The 16,754-nt window shown below is 37.0% G+C and overlaps 1 protein-coding gene across 3 annotated transcripts in view; it reads left to right on the top strand.

The window, feature by feature from the left end:
* Positions 1 to 1,315: 1,315 nt before the first annotated feature.
* Positions 1,316 to 16,754, top strand: part of TLE1 (TLE family member 1, transcriptional corepressor) — a 68,468-nt gene continuing 53,029 nt past the window's right edge. For all 3 annotated transcript variants that reach the window (XM_018080986.2, XM_029962929.1, XM_029962927.1), the window contains exons 1-2: positions 1,316 to 1,375; positions 1,469 to 1,513. In XM_018080986.2, coding sequence (XP_017936475.2) covers positions 1,355 to 1,375; positions 1,469 to 1,513 — 66 coding nt within the window. In that variant the 5' untranslated portion in view covers positions 1,316 to 1,354. The remainder of the gene's footprint in view (positions 1,376 to 1,468; positions 1,514 to 16,754) is intronic.

Here is a 16,754-nt window from a genome sequence, read left to right as displayed (position 1 = left end):
GGCGGGTAGCTGCCAAAGGGGTGTGGTGTCGGAGCTGGAGAAGTTCAGCATCTGTGGGCATGAAAAATAAAACAGCGTTTGTTAGGAATTCTTATGAGAAGGGGTCATTTCAGTATATCGAGTGAGGGCCTGTGCAGATTTTGTGGCACAGCGCGTTAAGGAGGCTACTTCTCATATTTGCTTATTCGTGTGTGGTGTTAATGGAAAGATTAATAAAACGCCAACGTCGCGTGCTCAAAGAGCCAGGGAGAACTGTTAAAGCACACGAGTACTTTGAGCAGTAGCACAAAGTTGACGTGAATCCATGGAAGCGGTGGGATTGCGCTCCTCGTTGCTCTGCTGGCCTTCAGAAGTTCTTGGTGGATGTGTATTTGCTGCTGAGGTCCCTGCAAAGATTTAGGGTATGGGTTCTTTCATAGCCTGGGCAACTGGCGTTAAGGAGCACTAATCTACCTTAATTTTGTACCTAACGTGCACCTGCAATATTTGGAGAGAAGTAAAAATTTTGCAGGTTTCCCAGTTAGAAATCTTCCTTTACCTACAAACTGTAGTCTTATCAAAAGTCATTAAGTTGTCTAAACCATTTGTTACTTAAGAAATACAATGTAAACTATAAGCATTAATTATCATAGTTGAAAGTCAGAAATGCTGGCTTGCACAGGAACTGTTCTGTAGGATGCTAACTAGTATCGTAAAAAAAACCAAAACCAAACAGTTTGACAGAAAACAAAGGGAATATTGAGGCCCTCAGTGAAAGCAGAATTATACCGTTGTTTGTGATGAGATATGCAAGTGCTGAATGCGACTTGCTTTTGTCGAAAAGAAACTTGGTTGGAAATGGTAGTCAGTTACCGATTTTTCAAGCTGTGGGCAAGGTAACATTTGCTAGAATGTACTTAAGGTAAGAATTATCTTCAGGTTGTAATTGTAAAAGTGAATGGTGTTGCTCTGCAGTAATTACTAAACATGTGTACAAAGAAATACCTCTGTCTTATCCATTTTATTCCTGAGAAGTATTTTGGAGAAATTCAGTTCCTTGAAAGTTGTAGTACTTAATAGCAGCTCTTTGTCAAAGCATGAAGAATGGATATGCTTAGGTTCTGGAGACAGTTTGGGCCTCATACAGCACCCATGAAATGACTTATAAATTCCCTCTTCAGCCTTTGTATTTAAAGTATGAATTAAGTTTTTCTATCTGTCAGTTAGTTATGAGGTTTTTTTTAATTAGAAGCTTTTGCCAAAATACAAATAGAGTGGGTACATATCAAAACAAATGGCATAAGTTACATTAAAGTGTGATCTGTTTTGTAGCCTTAAATTGGAATGTGAGAAACTGGCAAGCGAAAAGACAGAAATGCAGAGGCATTATGTGATGGTAAGTGTATTTGTTTTATCTTTATTTCAGTAAATATCTCCTAATACAATGTCAATCAGCATAAGAAAATAATGTATGCTCATTTATTTGCAGTATTATGAAATGTCGTATGGATTAAACATTGAAATGCACAAACAGGTAAGGCATTTTGTTTTCTAAACCACAAAATCAGCAGTTTCAACAGTGCATTTAAATGTAGCTGTGCTGTTTATGTTCAGATGACGGTATCATATGTCTGAATCAATAGCCTAATTTGTAGCTGTGATTAGTAAAACTTTGCCTGCCTCCTGTCAAATGTGGTGAAGATTAGGATAAGCAACAAGGCCTTTATGGTAGTGGTCCTGAAAGACACTGGCATAAGTAGGAAGGGTCTTGTGTCTGTGGTTTTAAAAATATAATTCAGTACTTTACAAATTTAGGGGTTTTTTTAGGGGGGATTATTTTTCTTTTGTTAGTGGTAGAGACTCTGATATGTAGAACTGATCTTATGCATGTGCAGCATATATTGTGATAGTTGCTTAAATCCTTGCCATATAAAGGTATGAAGAGATTAGTGACTTGGAAAGCTCTAGTTATGACTATGAGTTTGCAAGTTCCCATAAAATTCACACTTATGGCCACTCTAATGGTGAATAAAAAGAGTATTGAACTGGAACAAGACACTAAGGACCTCATAAGAGAAGAAAAGCTAAATGATTGCTCAGCCCAGAGGACCCTCAATTGAGTAGTCATTGTCTGCCAAATAAAGCATTAATGGCAGGGGGTAAGTATTCTGTAGATATGCTGACATTCACTTTTTCATCAAGATGCTAGTACAATAAGTCTTTCAGAAATCGATGGCCTCTTAAAAAAATTATCATTAGATGAAGTTGCACAGTTGGACACATTTCAGTGTGCAACAATACAATTCTTTCTTGATGTGTATGCGCTATTTCATCTAAAACTCTTTGTTTCATTAAATTAAAGAGCATGGCTGACCGGCTAGGGCACAGCGAAGAAATTGATTAGTTCAGGCTTCAGATCTTCAGTATATTCAAAGACATTCATTAAGCAAGTGAATTGCAGAATTGAATTTTGCTTTTGTAACTCTGAACTCTTTGATAGTGTTTTGTTTTGTTGTGTTTTCCTCTGAAAATATTATATTTGGAAAGGTGACATTGTAATTCCATGATAACTTTCTGTCTGCAAAACAGGGTTTTTGGAGGTACACTTTTTTCAATGCAAAATGCCATTAAAAGAAGAAGTATTATGACAACCTCATTTTTTTTTGAAGTAGTGAGCCCAATAGGTAGATGAAACAGCTATTATAGTGTTTGGCTTGGTTGTCTGTTGTAGCTTAACTAATTTTTTGTCTTATGTTTTAGAACAGTGTAGTTTTTCTGTGTGGTGACTTTTCCTGGCTTTGTTATTTGAAGATTTTTTCTTGAATTTATTCTCCTTAACAACTTCTTGGCATACAGTAACCTGTGAGAAAGCCAGCATCTGTATAGAAGCCCATTGGCTGCAAAATGGATGGTATTTTCAGAAGATATTTGAAGAGAATGTGTTGCTTCAGTCAATGCATTAGGAATTAACTTTAGATAAAATCAATTAAACCCACAAGATCAAAGTGTGTGAGAACTGAGGTTTCCACTTTGACCTGAACATATGTGTATTGTAAGGATTTAATGTTCTCTGTGTATGGCAACTATAATTATGTACCCGTTATGCAATGATACTTCAAAAGCTTATAAGATTTATGACAGAGCATTATACCAGTGTTGGTTCTAGTTGGGGAGAGTAGTGCATGCTTGCTCTGTGTTTGCTGTTAAGAAAAGAATAACCTTTTGAATGCATAAGTGCATTTCTCTGCATATGAGTCTCAGATGCTGTTCTTTTACGTGTTAAGTAATTCTAATTTTTGGTAAAAGTACCACCTTTATATTAAAAACTCTTGATTTAGATGCCTGCAGTGAGGATGCCAAATGGTGTTGCAGTTCAGTATGTAGGTGGTCTCAGATTACAGGAAATGAAAAAAAGCCTAACAATGACATTCTTCTGAATTTCCACAGCTAACTATGAGTTCTGAGGAGGCTTTTGACAGATAGTAATCATAATTCTTATTAACTGGTGATGTCTACCCCCAAGGGTGTAGCCAGGCTCAAATTGATGCTTTTTGCTGGCTGATCACCAGCGTGGCCTAAGTGCTCATTATGTTGTAGAGAGGGCCTTTGGAGCTCTCATTACATTTGACAGGAATTCTCTCTAGGGGAAAACTGGGCATTAGCTAGACTCCTGACAGGCTGAAATTATTCCTGCTTTATGGCTTATAACCAAATGCTAGCAAGGCATCATCAGGGGACACGAAAAATTGTCATTTCTGACAACATCTTTGTTACTGGAAAATGCAGTGATGGGGAAACTTTCTGCTGAACAAGCTTTAACATCTTTAAGGCTTGCCTCCTGTTTGGATGCTGCACTTGCTCTGTGTGAAGCCCTTCAGACTGCTTGGGGTGCTGTTTGAAAAACAAAAAATTACACTGCAGCACTGTTTATTTATGGAGTGTGGTGTTACATCACTGTTAAAGTCGTTTAAATATAATTAAGTAGTTGCAATTAGCCTGCATATATAAATGAAAAGGTTAAGTTTTTGTATTGATACAGTTGCGTCAGCAGTTCCCTCTTCATTTAATGTAGTTATCTATTATCATTTGACTAAAATAGAATTAGTCAGGACTTGAATGTTGTTATAAACAGACCTAACTGAGGTGAACTTTCCACAAGCAGCTGTAGCGGCAGAGCTTTCCACTTGAATATGTTTCATTTAAGTTCAGAAATGGCCATGGTAAGGCTTCCCTCCCAACTTTTAGCTTTGGCACTTTGTGGTGTTTAATTGCAAAACTCAATGCTTAAATGAAGGTGCTGCTGCATTTCAACCTGCTGGCTGAATGGTGACCAGGAAATAATCTTTTGACATATTCATGGCTGGTTTGTATTTGGATTTGTTTATTTGCTTGTCTTGTTTTCATCTTGTTTCTGTGTGGGTTTTTAAACTTATTAAAGACTTTCAAAGATTAGTTCTTAAGAGGATGTTGTGTGTGGACACTTCCACTGTTTTCTTAGAAATTATTTTAAGGTGAACAGTTACAGAAACAAGCACCTGAGGATTTGTTTAATTAGATGTAAGTTGATTTAGATATTGTTTTCATATGTGTCAAGAAGACAGAATGAATAAGAATGTTTGGTGTGGTCTTAAGTTTCTTTTCAGTGTCCAAGGGAGATTTTTTCCCCACTGTGACATCTGTGTCTGGCAAAGCAGGTAAATCAACTGCTAGCGCCAAGAGGTAGAGTCGCTTGGGTGTTAAAAATCCTGCTGCACTTAGAGTTGCTGCCCTTGGCTCTTAGAGCAGTGCATCTTTATTTTCACCAGCTCTGCCTGTCATCTTATGTCCTAAGTCAGGAGATAAGTTTTCCTGTACATTTAGTGCCTAGATTGTTGAGGTGCAAGATTATCTTTTGTTTACTGCCAGGCAGCCAAAGAAAAAATAATTCATCAGTGCTGAACCAACTGACAGACTTAGAAACTTTTATGGTGTCTGGGTTTCTGCTATCCCAACAGTTGCAGAAAGGTTTCCTGCTCTTTGGGTGGGTTATTTTGATCTCTCTGACCTGCCTGGAGGCAGACCTGTCATTCAGTACCTTGTCTGTTGTAGAAAAGTACACAAACTCCAAAGCTGCTTTGTGTTAACCAGTTGTACAAGAGTTAAATGTCTGTTTTAGCCTGGACTGTTTTGCGTAATCATTTCTAACACTTTACATCAAAGGATAGAATCTTCTAATGATATCTCATTAGAACATCAGTCTTCAGGAGTGGGTTAAAAGGAGGGAATTAAGGAGCTTAGTTATCTCTATACAGCTTCTGAGTAGGATGGCTGTGCTGTTGAAAGGGATTTAAAGATAAGTTTTTTTTTTTCTGCTATGGTTTAATTGGAATGAAAAATTCCTTAAGGTTTTGGTGGTGTGCAGTGAATGTTTCAAGAGCATTTTACAGTTGGCATGGCCACATAAGACATGCAAAAACTGATTTTATTTAAAAGAGATAATGGTAGGGTTGATTGTTACACAGTATTTTTCACTCAGAAAATTGTACTTATTCTACAAATATTTGTTTTCTAAATGAGTACAGTTGTGTCGGAAGTGCAACCATTTCAACTACAACTAGAGTTGCCAATTTGAAAGGGGAGAAAAGACTAGAGTCGTGACCTCAACTTTCATGACTTTTGAACCATGTTTCAAGCTCAAGGCCAGCATTATTTTGAAGGAATTATCTGACAGATTCAGGGCACTGTGAAATATGTCTCCACGCAACTTTTAGATAACCATGTTGTCAGACACCATCTATTATGTCAGCTCCATATACAACTTAATTCAAAAGCGTGTCACAGTACAAACACTGTACACTGCCTGATCATCTCTCATTTTAGACCTGGTCTGCCAGATTTCAGGTTCCTCAGAGAGCCCTAGAGGGAGAGAGGAAAGGTATTCCTATCAGCTACATTGTTAAACTTCTATTGCATTGCTGGAACTTGCATTGCTGCATGTCTTGTTGATGTACTTTGTGCATCTATTTAAGTGGAGGGAAGAAAAAAAAAAGCCCTGGTAATTTTTGGGGTAAGAAGAAGAGTAAGAGGGAAGATGCTGTGTGAATGTGCAGTACCCTTCCGTCACAACAGAATCTATGGGGAAAGCTTAACAGCTTTCCTTCTTGTGCTAGTTGTTACACCAAGTCAAGCTGAGCATTTGAATTGCTTTTCTTCCTCTCTGCTTAAGTGTTTATAACAAAGTGGTAAAATTGTAGCGTCTCTCATGCAAAATAGAAGATAGGATATTTTAGATATGATAGATCACCATTGGCACACAGTAAAAGCCTTTAAAAATAATTTTGGGTTTACTGGCACTTATAAGAAGACTGCATGGTACCTGTTACTTTAAAAAAGATAATGATTTTGAATAGAACTAATGAAATTATATTTCCATTTAGGGTAAGATTTAGGGATATCTAATAGCAATTATGTCAAACGCTACTGTTTTAATCTTCTGCATCACACTTGTTAGTTGGACTCCGTAGGTATTTGAACAGTAGTAGTTGCTCACATAGTTCCTTGCTGAAAGGGGAAAAAGAAAGGTGGACAGGGAGAATTCAAGATTATTTCAGCTTTTGTTTGTCAAAACCGCTAGTTAAACAGATTGGTCCTTGTGATTGCTTGTAGGCCATGGCTTTTAAAGTTTTTGCAAGTTCGTCCCATGTTCAACCTGAACTTGCAACCTGTGTTCTAGTGAATTTCTACCTTTAAAGTTTTTGTAGAGGTAATGTTGTGTGACATCTCAGGGCAACACTTTCTAGTGCCCTTACCATGAAGAATTTTATCCTTCACCAACTGGGAGTTTGCCTTTCTGCGCTGGTGACCATTGCCTGCCTTTTATTCTTCTACTGTGCACTTCTAAGAAGAAGCTGACTTAGTCTTCTCCATAATCACCTCTTTGTCAGCAATGAGATCTCTCCCCTTAATCCTCCTCTTGAAGCTAATAAAATCTAACTTCTTCCTAGTGTGGTATGCGCTCTGGTTACCTGATGATCTTACTGGTGTCACTTAGTGACTTGTTCCAGTTTAGCAACATCTGTTTCTTGCCAAAAAACAGGAACAGAAAGGGAATTATTTCAATTAGCCAGTTGGTTACTGTCATACTACTGCTTCCTAATGTGAGGTATAGCCTTCAGCAGCACCAGGGTGTGGGGCTGATGTGTATTCAACTTGTTCTCCAGTACTCCTGTGCCCTCTTCTGCAAGACTACTTTCTAATGTGTTTCCACCCTTGCTGTGCTGGTGTGGGGAAGAGTTTGTCCAAGATGTAGAATAAACCCCAACCTTTGTTTGCTTTAAACCTGGTTTTCACTATCTTTATTTGATGGCCCTGGTTCCCAGAACAGAAGCTGTTGATGCCTAGCTGCATTTGCAATGGAGTCGAAGTGTTATACCTGTTGCAACTCTTCTAAGTTGACTCCTTTTCAGATTGGGCAGTCCCAGCCTAAACAGTTCTATGGCTTTCTTTGATCATCTTCCTTGCTTTTTGCCTCAACCTTTTTAATTTTTAAGTTAGCCTTTTGAAATGAGGGGACTAGAACTACATGCAGTTCTCTGGGTGCAAGTGAACCAGAGATTTATATTATCACAAACTTCTGTTTTCTGGATTTTTTTTTGTTTCCTTAATTTTTATTTTTATTTCTTTTCTTTTTCAGTTAGGTTTCCAAGTTTTTGCTTTAGGCTGCCATGAAATACTGAACTGCTGGAGTTGCCTTTCACATTTGAGTTCTTGCTCATGAATGATAATTGTAAGCTCAGGAGCCATCATTTCACATGGCTAGGGATGTTTACTCCCAGTGGGTGTAAATTTAGATACAATTCTTTTCATTGCCCACTTAGATATAAAAGGTCTCTTTGCAGTTCTTCAGTCATTGCTTTTACTTTCTTATGGAACAGAGTGCTGTATTTCCATTTCCTTACAGCCTTCGTATTTATTTTCTTTCTAATTCTTTTATGGAGCAAGTTTTCTTACTCATTGCTTGCTGTCTTTTCCAGGCTGTGCTGCTGATCATATTCATAAAAAAATTTGCAGCAAAAGTTCCCATGAAACTCCACCAGTAAACTGTTTCTGGCATAGTGCTGGAGGTGATTGAAAAGTAGAAGAGCTTGCTGAAATTGAGTTTAATCTTGGCCAAACTCTGGTTTAAATCATGTTAGGCTTAAAAACCAGTTATCTCCTGAGGTTGTCTCTTTAAAAAAGAAGGCCTAGTGCTGCACTGATTTGGGTATTAGAAAAACAACCAAACAAAAAATCCCAACAAAAAACTTAAAATACTACTACCTTATGAAATAATGCTATAAACCTTTTTCCATTCCAATTTCAATTGAAAGTATTGTGATTGTATTTCCAACCTAGAGAAATCAGTATTGTTTCCATAGGCTTGTATGAGTCTTGACACAGCATCAGAGTGGGCTGTTTGGATTTTTTTGATTTTAAGTGTTAAGTATTATTTCAGTTGTTAGAAAACCTAGTTATAAAATGCACTTTCTAGTATGAGGAAATCAGTTCAGGAAATTAATCCATTTGGTAAGTTTCACTGAACTTTTTATAGTGATAGTATTCTGTGGCTAATGAGAAACTGCAGAATGTTTAAGAAGAGTCTCATCACTAATTGGGAATTGGCTAAGTTGCTCCCACCTTTTCTTTATGTTCTTCAGATGCGCGAACAAATCGGCAGTGATGATTAAATTAAAGATTAAAATTCTTTTAAGTGTTGGATAAGCTTTGTGTCAGGGCTGCTTAACTGAAAATATTCTGTGCTTTTTACATGATCCAAAGAACTAACTATCCTTTTTAACTATGTGATAAGAAACCAAAAAACTGAGGTTAGTTTGTGTTTTGGTGTAAGACTTAGTTGGTTTGGGGTTTTAGATTTTTTTTTTTTGTTGTTCCTCTCCCCCAGCAGCATGGATGTTCTTTTTTTTCAGTTCAGTCTTTTTTATCTTGAAATTTCTGTTGAATCTTTTTGATGTTTGTGTAAACAGTCAGTCAAAGCAACTTACTTGTAAGGCGACCAGTCAGTGTATTGACCAGAACAGACACAATAGAAAACTGCATTAGGAGGTAAGCCATTGGGATTTGCAGTAAATATATTAGAGAACACAAGTGAATTGCCAATACTGCTTGTTTAGCAGTTTGCAAGGGCAATGGTAGTATGGATTTTTGAATTAAAAGGGAAAGACTGTTCTTTCTATGTGCTGGAACATCTAGTTTATGGCTGAGGATAAAATTGATTTACAGAACAAAATGCTGTCGTCTCTATTTGTGCCATTTTAAAGCCTTCTATGGATTAGCAAGCAAAAACAAAAGATAGCTTTCAGTTTTGGAGAAGGGGAGCAAGAATGGGTATGCTTGTTCAGCTGCATCTTGATTAGTTATTAAGTCTATGAGAGAACCTGCTTTTGTTAGCTCAAGAAAAAGGAAGGACATCTGAAACTGGGTAGGTTTTATGATCTGTGGAAATCTGCCTATTTATGAATTTGTTTTTCAAGTGTTCTAAACCCCTTAATTGCTGTGCTCTCTGCTTCATGGTATGATCATCTCAACTTTTTTAAGTATAGAAGTTTGAATTAAGTCCCTGGGGGGAAGGAATGAAAACCTCAAAATTTCTTAGGAAAAATAACTTAGAGAAAGATCATTCTTTTGCACTGTTGTCACAATAGTTTCCATTTACAACAACATTTAGTTTAATTTTTTTTAAAAAAAGCTAAAACATTTATTACTGTTCAAATGTGAGTTTGTGTGTAAAGTCATGCAGAATTTCTGTTTTTGTTACTGGTTATAAGGTGTCCACCCATTACTTTGCAGACAGCTAGCTGTGTCCTCAAATGATGAACATAAATTTCCAGTTAAGCAAATGCAGAATCTTTAACAAGACCTATGGGAAGCTTTTAGGTTGTTTCTTTAAACTGGAATATGTACTGTAGAATCACATCACTAGTGCCTCTGTGTCCTCCTAGCAGAATCAGCTGTACCACTGTCATTGCTGATAGGGTGCTTGTACTGTCTGTTAGCAAAGTCTTAACAGTTGTGGCAACTTGCAAGCTCTTTAGGTAACAGATTGCTTTTATGTCCTTGCTGTTGAAGTGCTTCTTCAGTTACAACTTCAGTCACAACTTCAGTCTTTTCTGTTGCAGCTTCAGCTCTTTACCATGTGTTTTCTTCACCCTGAATAAGGAGCACAAATCATTCCCCTACCTTCCAGAACCGTGTTCCATACCTTGAAAGTCGGGGGTTCATTCTCTGAATGTTGTTGCCCAGCTGAAGTACAGCGCAATATTCCAGGGGAAGGATGTGCAGTGCTGAATAGTGCAGAAGGTTTACTTAGTGTATGGCTTACTGTGGTGGCAGCCTTTTTTGCAACAGCATACTATTGACTTAGGTTCAACTTCTGATGCGCTGTGACAGAGAGATTCCTTCCTAAGGCCCATTATTTCCTTTTCCTTTATGTTCCTGTCTAGACATGCTGTGGGCCTTTATCCCTGTCCTTCTTTTTACTTTGCAGTCCATTTTTCCATTCACTATAAAGTGAGTTCTGAAGCTATTCTCCAGCGTATTCTGTCTTTCTCAGCTTGAAACTCTCTGCAAATTAAGGATTAGGGTAAATGAAGAGATCTTTATGCCTGTTAGTGGGAAATACTGAAAAATACTGGACCTATCATGCATACAGAACTTTTTAATTTGAAGAAAAGAATTTCTCCATACATGGTTTAATAGTTAAGCAGTTTTGTCCATGTTCCTCTGAAGTTTTAGATGGGCTGTGATATTAGTGTTGCTCTTAATAGTGCTATGAATGTCAAATTCATATTGAAGATGTTGACATCGTCTGCCTCTTAGCCATAATTACTTTACCTTTTTTGACTTTGCATAATTCTGATGTTTACTGTTGAAAATTACTTCTGAGCTGTGGTTTATCTCTCTTTTGCTTAAATCTTCATGAATAAGAGGCTTTTTAACCTCTGATTTGATGAATAGTAATTAAGCTCGAGTGTCTCTGCTCTTCCATTTGCCATTTTCTGCCTGCTAGGCACAGCTAGGCTCTGCCATAGATTCCTGCCCTCTTGACTTCTGAGGTTCCACGAGGTGTCCACTAGGTGCTCAGTCTTCACTAATGTGTTTTTGTATTTCATCAGACCTAGCCCATATGAAGATGTTTTACTTGCAACACTCTCACCTGTTACTTTGCTGTTTAAGCTGCAATGTTGAACTTCCATAACTAATAATATATATTAAGCGGTTTGTAATGAATCTTACATAGATAAGATCCATGCAGAAAAGTACAGATTTCTGGCCTTCTTGGTGTTCCTTGACCATATCTTTCATTTTCTGATTGAGGGTATCAAACGTCTGACTATTCCAACGTGTAGGGCAGGAGCATTACTTAAGCTTTTTCTTTACTAGAGGCATAGATGTGCTTTTGCTGTATATCTACAAGCCTGTATATGCCTCTCTGGACCTAGTTTCCATTTCATGTATGCTTTCCTGTTTGTCTGAAGTCAGTGAAGAATTTAGGATTTAGTCTCTTGGCACAATTCCATCCCTCCCATTTTTCCTCTGTCCCTTTTCTGTTTTCAGATCTTTTAACTGTCATTCATGTCCTTAATATTGTTTCCAAAAGATGTCCTTTCTCCAGATCCTATAAAGCCGATCTTACCAGTTGGCATTTGCTTTTCTCAAGTTCTACTAGCTTTTTCATTCTTTCTTCCTTTTATGATCATTATAAACTCAGCATTGATTGCAATCTGCATAATTTTTTTTTCTATTTGGACAGTTTCAATTAGCTCTTATGTATTAGAATGCAATTTAGATGATGTCTTTACTATTTTTTCTATTCTGTAAGCAACAGACTATATATAAAAAATAATGAAATGGGTGAGAAACTTACTGTCATGTTCCCAAAGTTTTGCTGGAAGACTTGTGAATCTTTTTCCTACATGGTGAAAATATCCAATATTTTTGCCTTCCTTCCAAATCCTGTGTGATGGATAGTTCTGCTAGTTGCTATCAAAGGAGTTTTCAATCCTCTTACCTTGTTATTCCTTATTGTTCACCAGATGGTATCTGAAGCATTTATGTGAACATTATTTTTAAAGCCTTTAATAGTTTTTTCTGAATTGATAGATTTTTGAAACTGAGCACTGAATATGCTAAGCATTGTAAAATGGTGAAGTTACATTTAAGATATAATAGTACATATGAGTGTACTAAATGTAGTTTGGTAGTTATACATAAAGCACTGGTTATAGCGTATTGATTTTTTCCCCCACATTCCAGGCTTTTGTCTTAAAGTGTCTCTTTTGTTGGCTGGCATGCTTATTGTTCTAGTAAAGTCCCGATTTTACCACTACTATAGTCTTAGTTGAATGTTGATAAAGACTGGGAGTTTTGTTATTGACTTGAATACTGTAAATATATGTACTTGATTTGAGGAACTTTATGCTCTAATTTTTAGAAAGTCTGTGATTCCAGGTGCTTCTCCAGCTATCTTAAAGCTCTGACTCTCTAGTGCCACCCCAGTAGAATGACTCAGTATGGCAAGTGCTGAAAGGATATAGGCAGAATTTGGAACGTGGCTTGTGGGAGGGAGAGCAAAATAGGAAGTAGTTTTAAAATAATGTCCTAAACTGAATGAAGAGTCAACAGGACTCTTTTCTGATAGGAGTGTAGCAGTTACAGATATATTGCTTTTTATGTCTCCTTTCACTTTCCGTTCTCTTTGTCTCCTCACTGTTATTGTGTAGTGAGTTGTTGCTCAGTTGTCCGGAGTAAATGAAGTCCTTAATGTCCTCAAGGATAGTAGTGCAAAGCGTGCTGGATAATTTTGGAGACTCGGCTCTAAAGAGATAATTTTGGAGACTATACTCTAGAGTATCATAACAGCACATGGGAATGTAATCCCGTGAGAAGAAGAGAACTCACGTGAGAGCTTATTATTTCTCCCAAAAACCTCTGCTCTCATCTTAGTTCTCCTGTGCTTTGGGCTCCTCTCCTACTGGATAGATGCCTCCTGCAAGTCTCTTTAACTCACTGATATAGTGGTCTATTAAGCTGGCCCTTTCCCACCTTTTTATGGTAATTAGTTTTCTGCCTGACTAGTTGTTAAGTTGTTGGATAAGTCTCCAAAATATCTCCATTGTGGTTCAGAGAAAGTGTGCCTGTGGAAGCAAGGGTGGGAAAGACCTCTTCTGGATTGGAGTCAGTCTCCGACTTGCTCAGTATCTCATGGAATCTAAATAGAAGTGGGAACTGCATGTGCTGGAAAACAGCTTGAAGGTAACACAAAGCTGTGTGCTCATTTCAGAGATTTAAATAGTTCTGTGTGTATTGGAAGCTAGATTAGCATGGAAACTAAACAGCGGAACTAAAAATTTGGATAAACACACATTTGTAGTTGTGAGTGTCTGAGCAAGATGGGGTAAAGTTGGGTTAAAGGAGAAATGTGGTAACTGTCCTGTTTAGCAAAGTTTAAGAAGACACTTGATATAGTCAAGATACGTGAAAGGAGCACTTTGACATCCTGACAACAACTTCTTTGTTGCCTGTTGGCTTGGTTTCAACAGGATTTACAGCTGCAAATGGGATGGGCAGTTGTGTACAGTGGTTCATTAAGAGTTACACACAGCCTCTCTCTATTATTGTAGAGCATTGAAATTAGACATCTGAAATATACCCAGTCCCTTTATGGATGAATGAGGTCCAAACCTGTAGTAGTTATTTGGCAAGTGTAGCTGTTGTCTTTCTTGTGCATCTTATGTAGCTTATGTTTAAATGAATGTGACCTTTTTGTAATTTAAACTAACATCTAAGAAGATTCTGCAGTTTAGGAACTGAATTAAAACCCACTAATTTCACTTTGGAAACTATCTAGCATTCTGTGGCTTTATTGTTTTGAGGTTTTATTCTGTTAATAGTTCTGCTACTTCTTCCTCTCGCCATTTCCGCTTGCAGTATGGTGGTGGTTTTGTTTTTTCTTTTCATTGCTAAAGATTTTTCATGTCAGTCTTCTGGGATTTTAATATCATCATGTTGTGGGTGACAGATCTCACAATTAAAATGAATAGAACAAATGTGGAGCAGAGAAAAAGCTGTATTTGTTAATGATACGTCATGCTAAACTGGCAGTTTATGCCCGAAATAGAGATTGTTCCTGTCGCTGAAATGAATGCTACCCATTGCTGCTTGTCAGATTGAATATTAAGTATCTGTTGAGAATAAACCTTCCCATTCCTTCCTATGGGTGAGAATAATAGTGATAACAGAGTTTATAATTTAAAATACAGTTTGAAGGCCAACTTCCACAGTGTGTTGCAGGACGGTTAACATGGTGGTACAGGGGAGATGAATGTGTCTACTTGTGTGAGTAGTCTGTTACTCAGGAGGCCTGTAAATTTCATTGGCTGCTGCAGTTCTTCTAGAATCATTGGATTTGAGAGCAATAGAAAGATAAGATATCCGATTACCCAAATGATTTGCAGGGTTAGCCAACGTTGTCATGGAGACGCAAGTTGGAACAAATTAAATTTCAAGCAATAAAATAATCTTAAAGCACGTCTGGGAACAAGAAAATTTGGCAATGGCACTTACCTGAATTGTGTCTTAGGTTGACACAACTGTTGTTTGACATTGATGTACTGTGGGGGCTTAAACTTTTAAATGGCATGTTGCCTTTTTTCTTCTTTTGCAGCCATTGCCAAAATGGAATGTAGTGTATTAATTTTAAATAAAGGGCATTCATAATATATGCATATCTCAGTGCTCACCCTGGATTCAATAACTCATGAACAGCAAAGTTCACAGAATGCTAGCTTTAATCATTTGAAGCTTTTGAGTGTTTAAATTTTGAGATTTAATTATAACTCCAACATCACTTCATCCCAGTTCTTAGTGATGAATTTTTGGAAGTGCTACAGTTTTTCTGTAACAAGTTCTAACAAAGGATGCAGAGAGCTAACCACAGTGAAATGTTTCTTTTTCTCCAATTGCTCTGTGAATATGTATGCTTTTCGTTGTGTTCAAAGATATCTATCACAGAAAGAATAAAGGCTTCATCGTTTAAGTGTACTGCTTGTTTCAGTGATTTTGCCAGAAAAATGAAAATACTAGATAGGTAGTAAACTTAAGCACAAGATTAAAAAACACACATGCAGTTTCTTACTGCATTTCAAAAGTCTTTGGGTATTTGAATGATTTCTGGCTTGGAACAGGGATTAAAAAAAAAATGGTCAAACATGTCCCATAAAGAGGGCTTTATCCACATGTCTGTAAGATGAAAATTGGTCTGAGGTCAAGCCATTTGCAGCATTCTCATAGGCTTCGATTTTTCTTCCCATCCCACCACAGATAATCTCAAATGTGATTCAGTAATGACCAAAAGTGCAACATTGACCTTTACTCTCCAGTGGATTACTGTTACATGCTGTAAATGGCAGGAAGTCCATTTTGTCTCTCCAGAAGGAGTTCAGCGTTGTACTTGGCTTTCTATGTGTTGAAAGTGTAAGCAGAAGCAGAGTGCTTAGGAATTACCTTCTAAATCTTTTGTGAGTATGATTTGACAGTATATTAATTTCTGTGTATCAGGGACTGATTCTCTTGATTCTTTTGCATGAAAAGAATGAATTAGGTTGTGCTTTTTTGGTATCATCAGAACTTTGGGTTTTCTTGCTTTACGCTAATAGTGTTGCTCCTAAGCTATATTTTTATTCATTTAATTACAAATTTGATTCTAAAAATTGGTCAAAATAATAAAGTAAATACAAATGTAATAAATGAGAATGCAGAAACCCATCCTTAAGAACTGGTGATAGAGTGCTTTCAAATCTGATCTAACTTTGTGTTAATGGAACTTCAGTGCAAGAAAAAATAACAAGCTTTTGACATACCATGGACATTTTTAGCTGAGCATTGCTTTGTAAAATAAGGTCTGGACACCTTTGAGGAGTCTCAGCACTAATAATAGAGCAGCTGTTGCAGCACAACTGATTGCTGAAACTAGTATAAGACTTAATTTTTGCCTTAAATCACTGTGGATGCTATAGCTAAAATTACTACTGGGACGTGTATTGATATGGTATATTACTACTGGGACATGTATTTGGAGCAAAAACAAAATTATTACTGTCAAAACCTCTGAAGCTGAAAGGTGATTAACTAATTTTCTTCAGAGAAAGTCTGCATTCTTCACTCAGAAGTGAGAATGCTGGTTCCCATAAGCTAAGGCTTCCAGCATTTATACTTACATACACATGGGTATTTATCATGGTGTGAAATAGTTTGGATACCTGTATTATACTTCCTTCTTTTCATTCCAGTGCAAAAATCTGTGTGTTCCAAGGAATCATGTTGATTTAAGTATATCTTATGTGGTGCTTTGGAAAGTACGGGCTATCAAAATGCACAATTATCTGGAACAGACTATTGTAAAGGAAAACACTTCTATACTTTTTTCTAACAATGCAGAAGGAAAAAATTTGCAGTTTTATATAAAAGCTTTCTTAACTGCTTAGTAAAATGCCTTATTTAAATAAGTACATTTAGTAACTAGTCTGACTGCTTGGTTCTTTATGTTAAGAAGTCACTTTAGCAAGAGACAAACTTAAGTACAAACACTTGAGTTTGGCAATGGTTAGGTCAAAACATTTAAGTCCTTAACTAAATGGAACAGAGACAAAAAAAATTACATGAGTGAAGAGAAGAAAAATCCATCAGCTCAACTTAATTTCACAAAATGCAGCTGTATTCCTTCATGTTAATTTTTAATG

This window comes from Manacus vitellinus, unplaced genomic scaffold, assembly GCF_001715985.3.
Source record: "Manacus vitellinus isolate BGI_N305 unplaced genomic scaffold, ASM171598v3 scaffold_50_pilon, whole genome shotgun sequence".
Classification (NCBI taxonomy): domain Eukaryota; kingdom Metazoa; phylum Chordata; class Aves; order Passeriformes; family Pipridae; genus Manacus; species Manacus vitellinus.
This window is presented reverse-complemented; position numbering and strand designations above follow the sequence as displayed.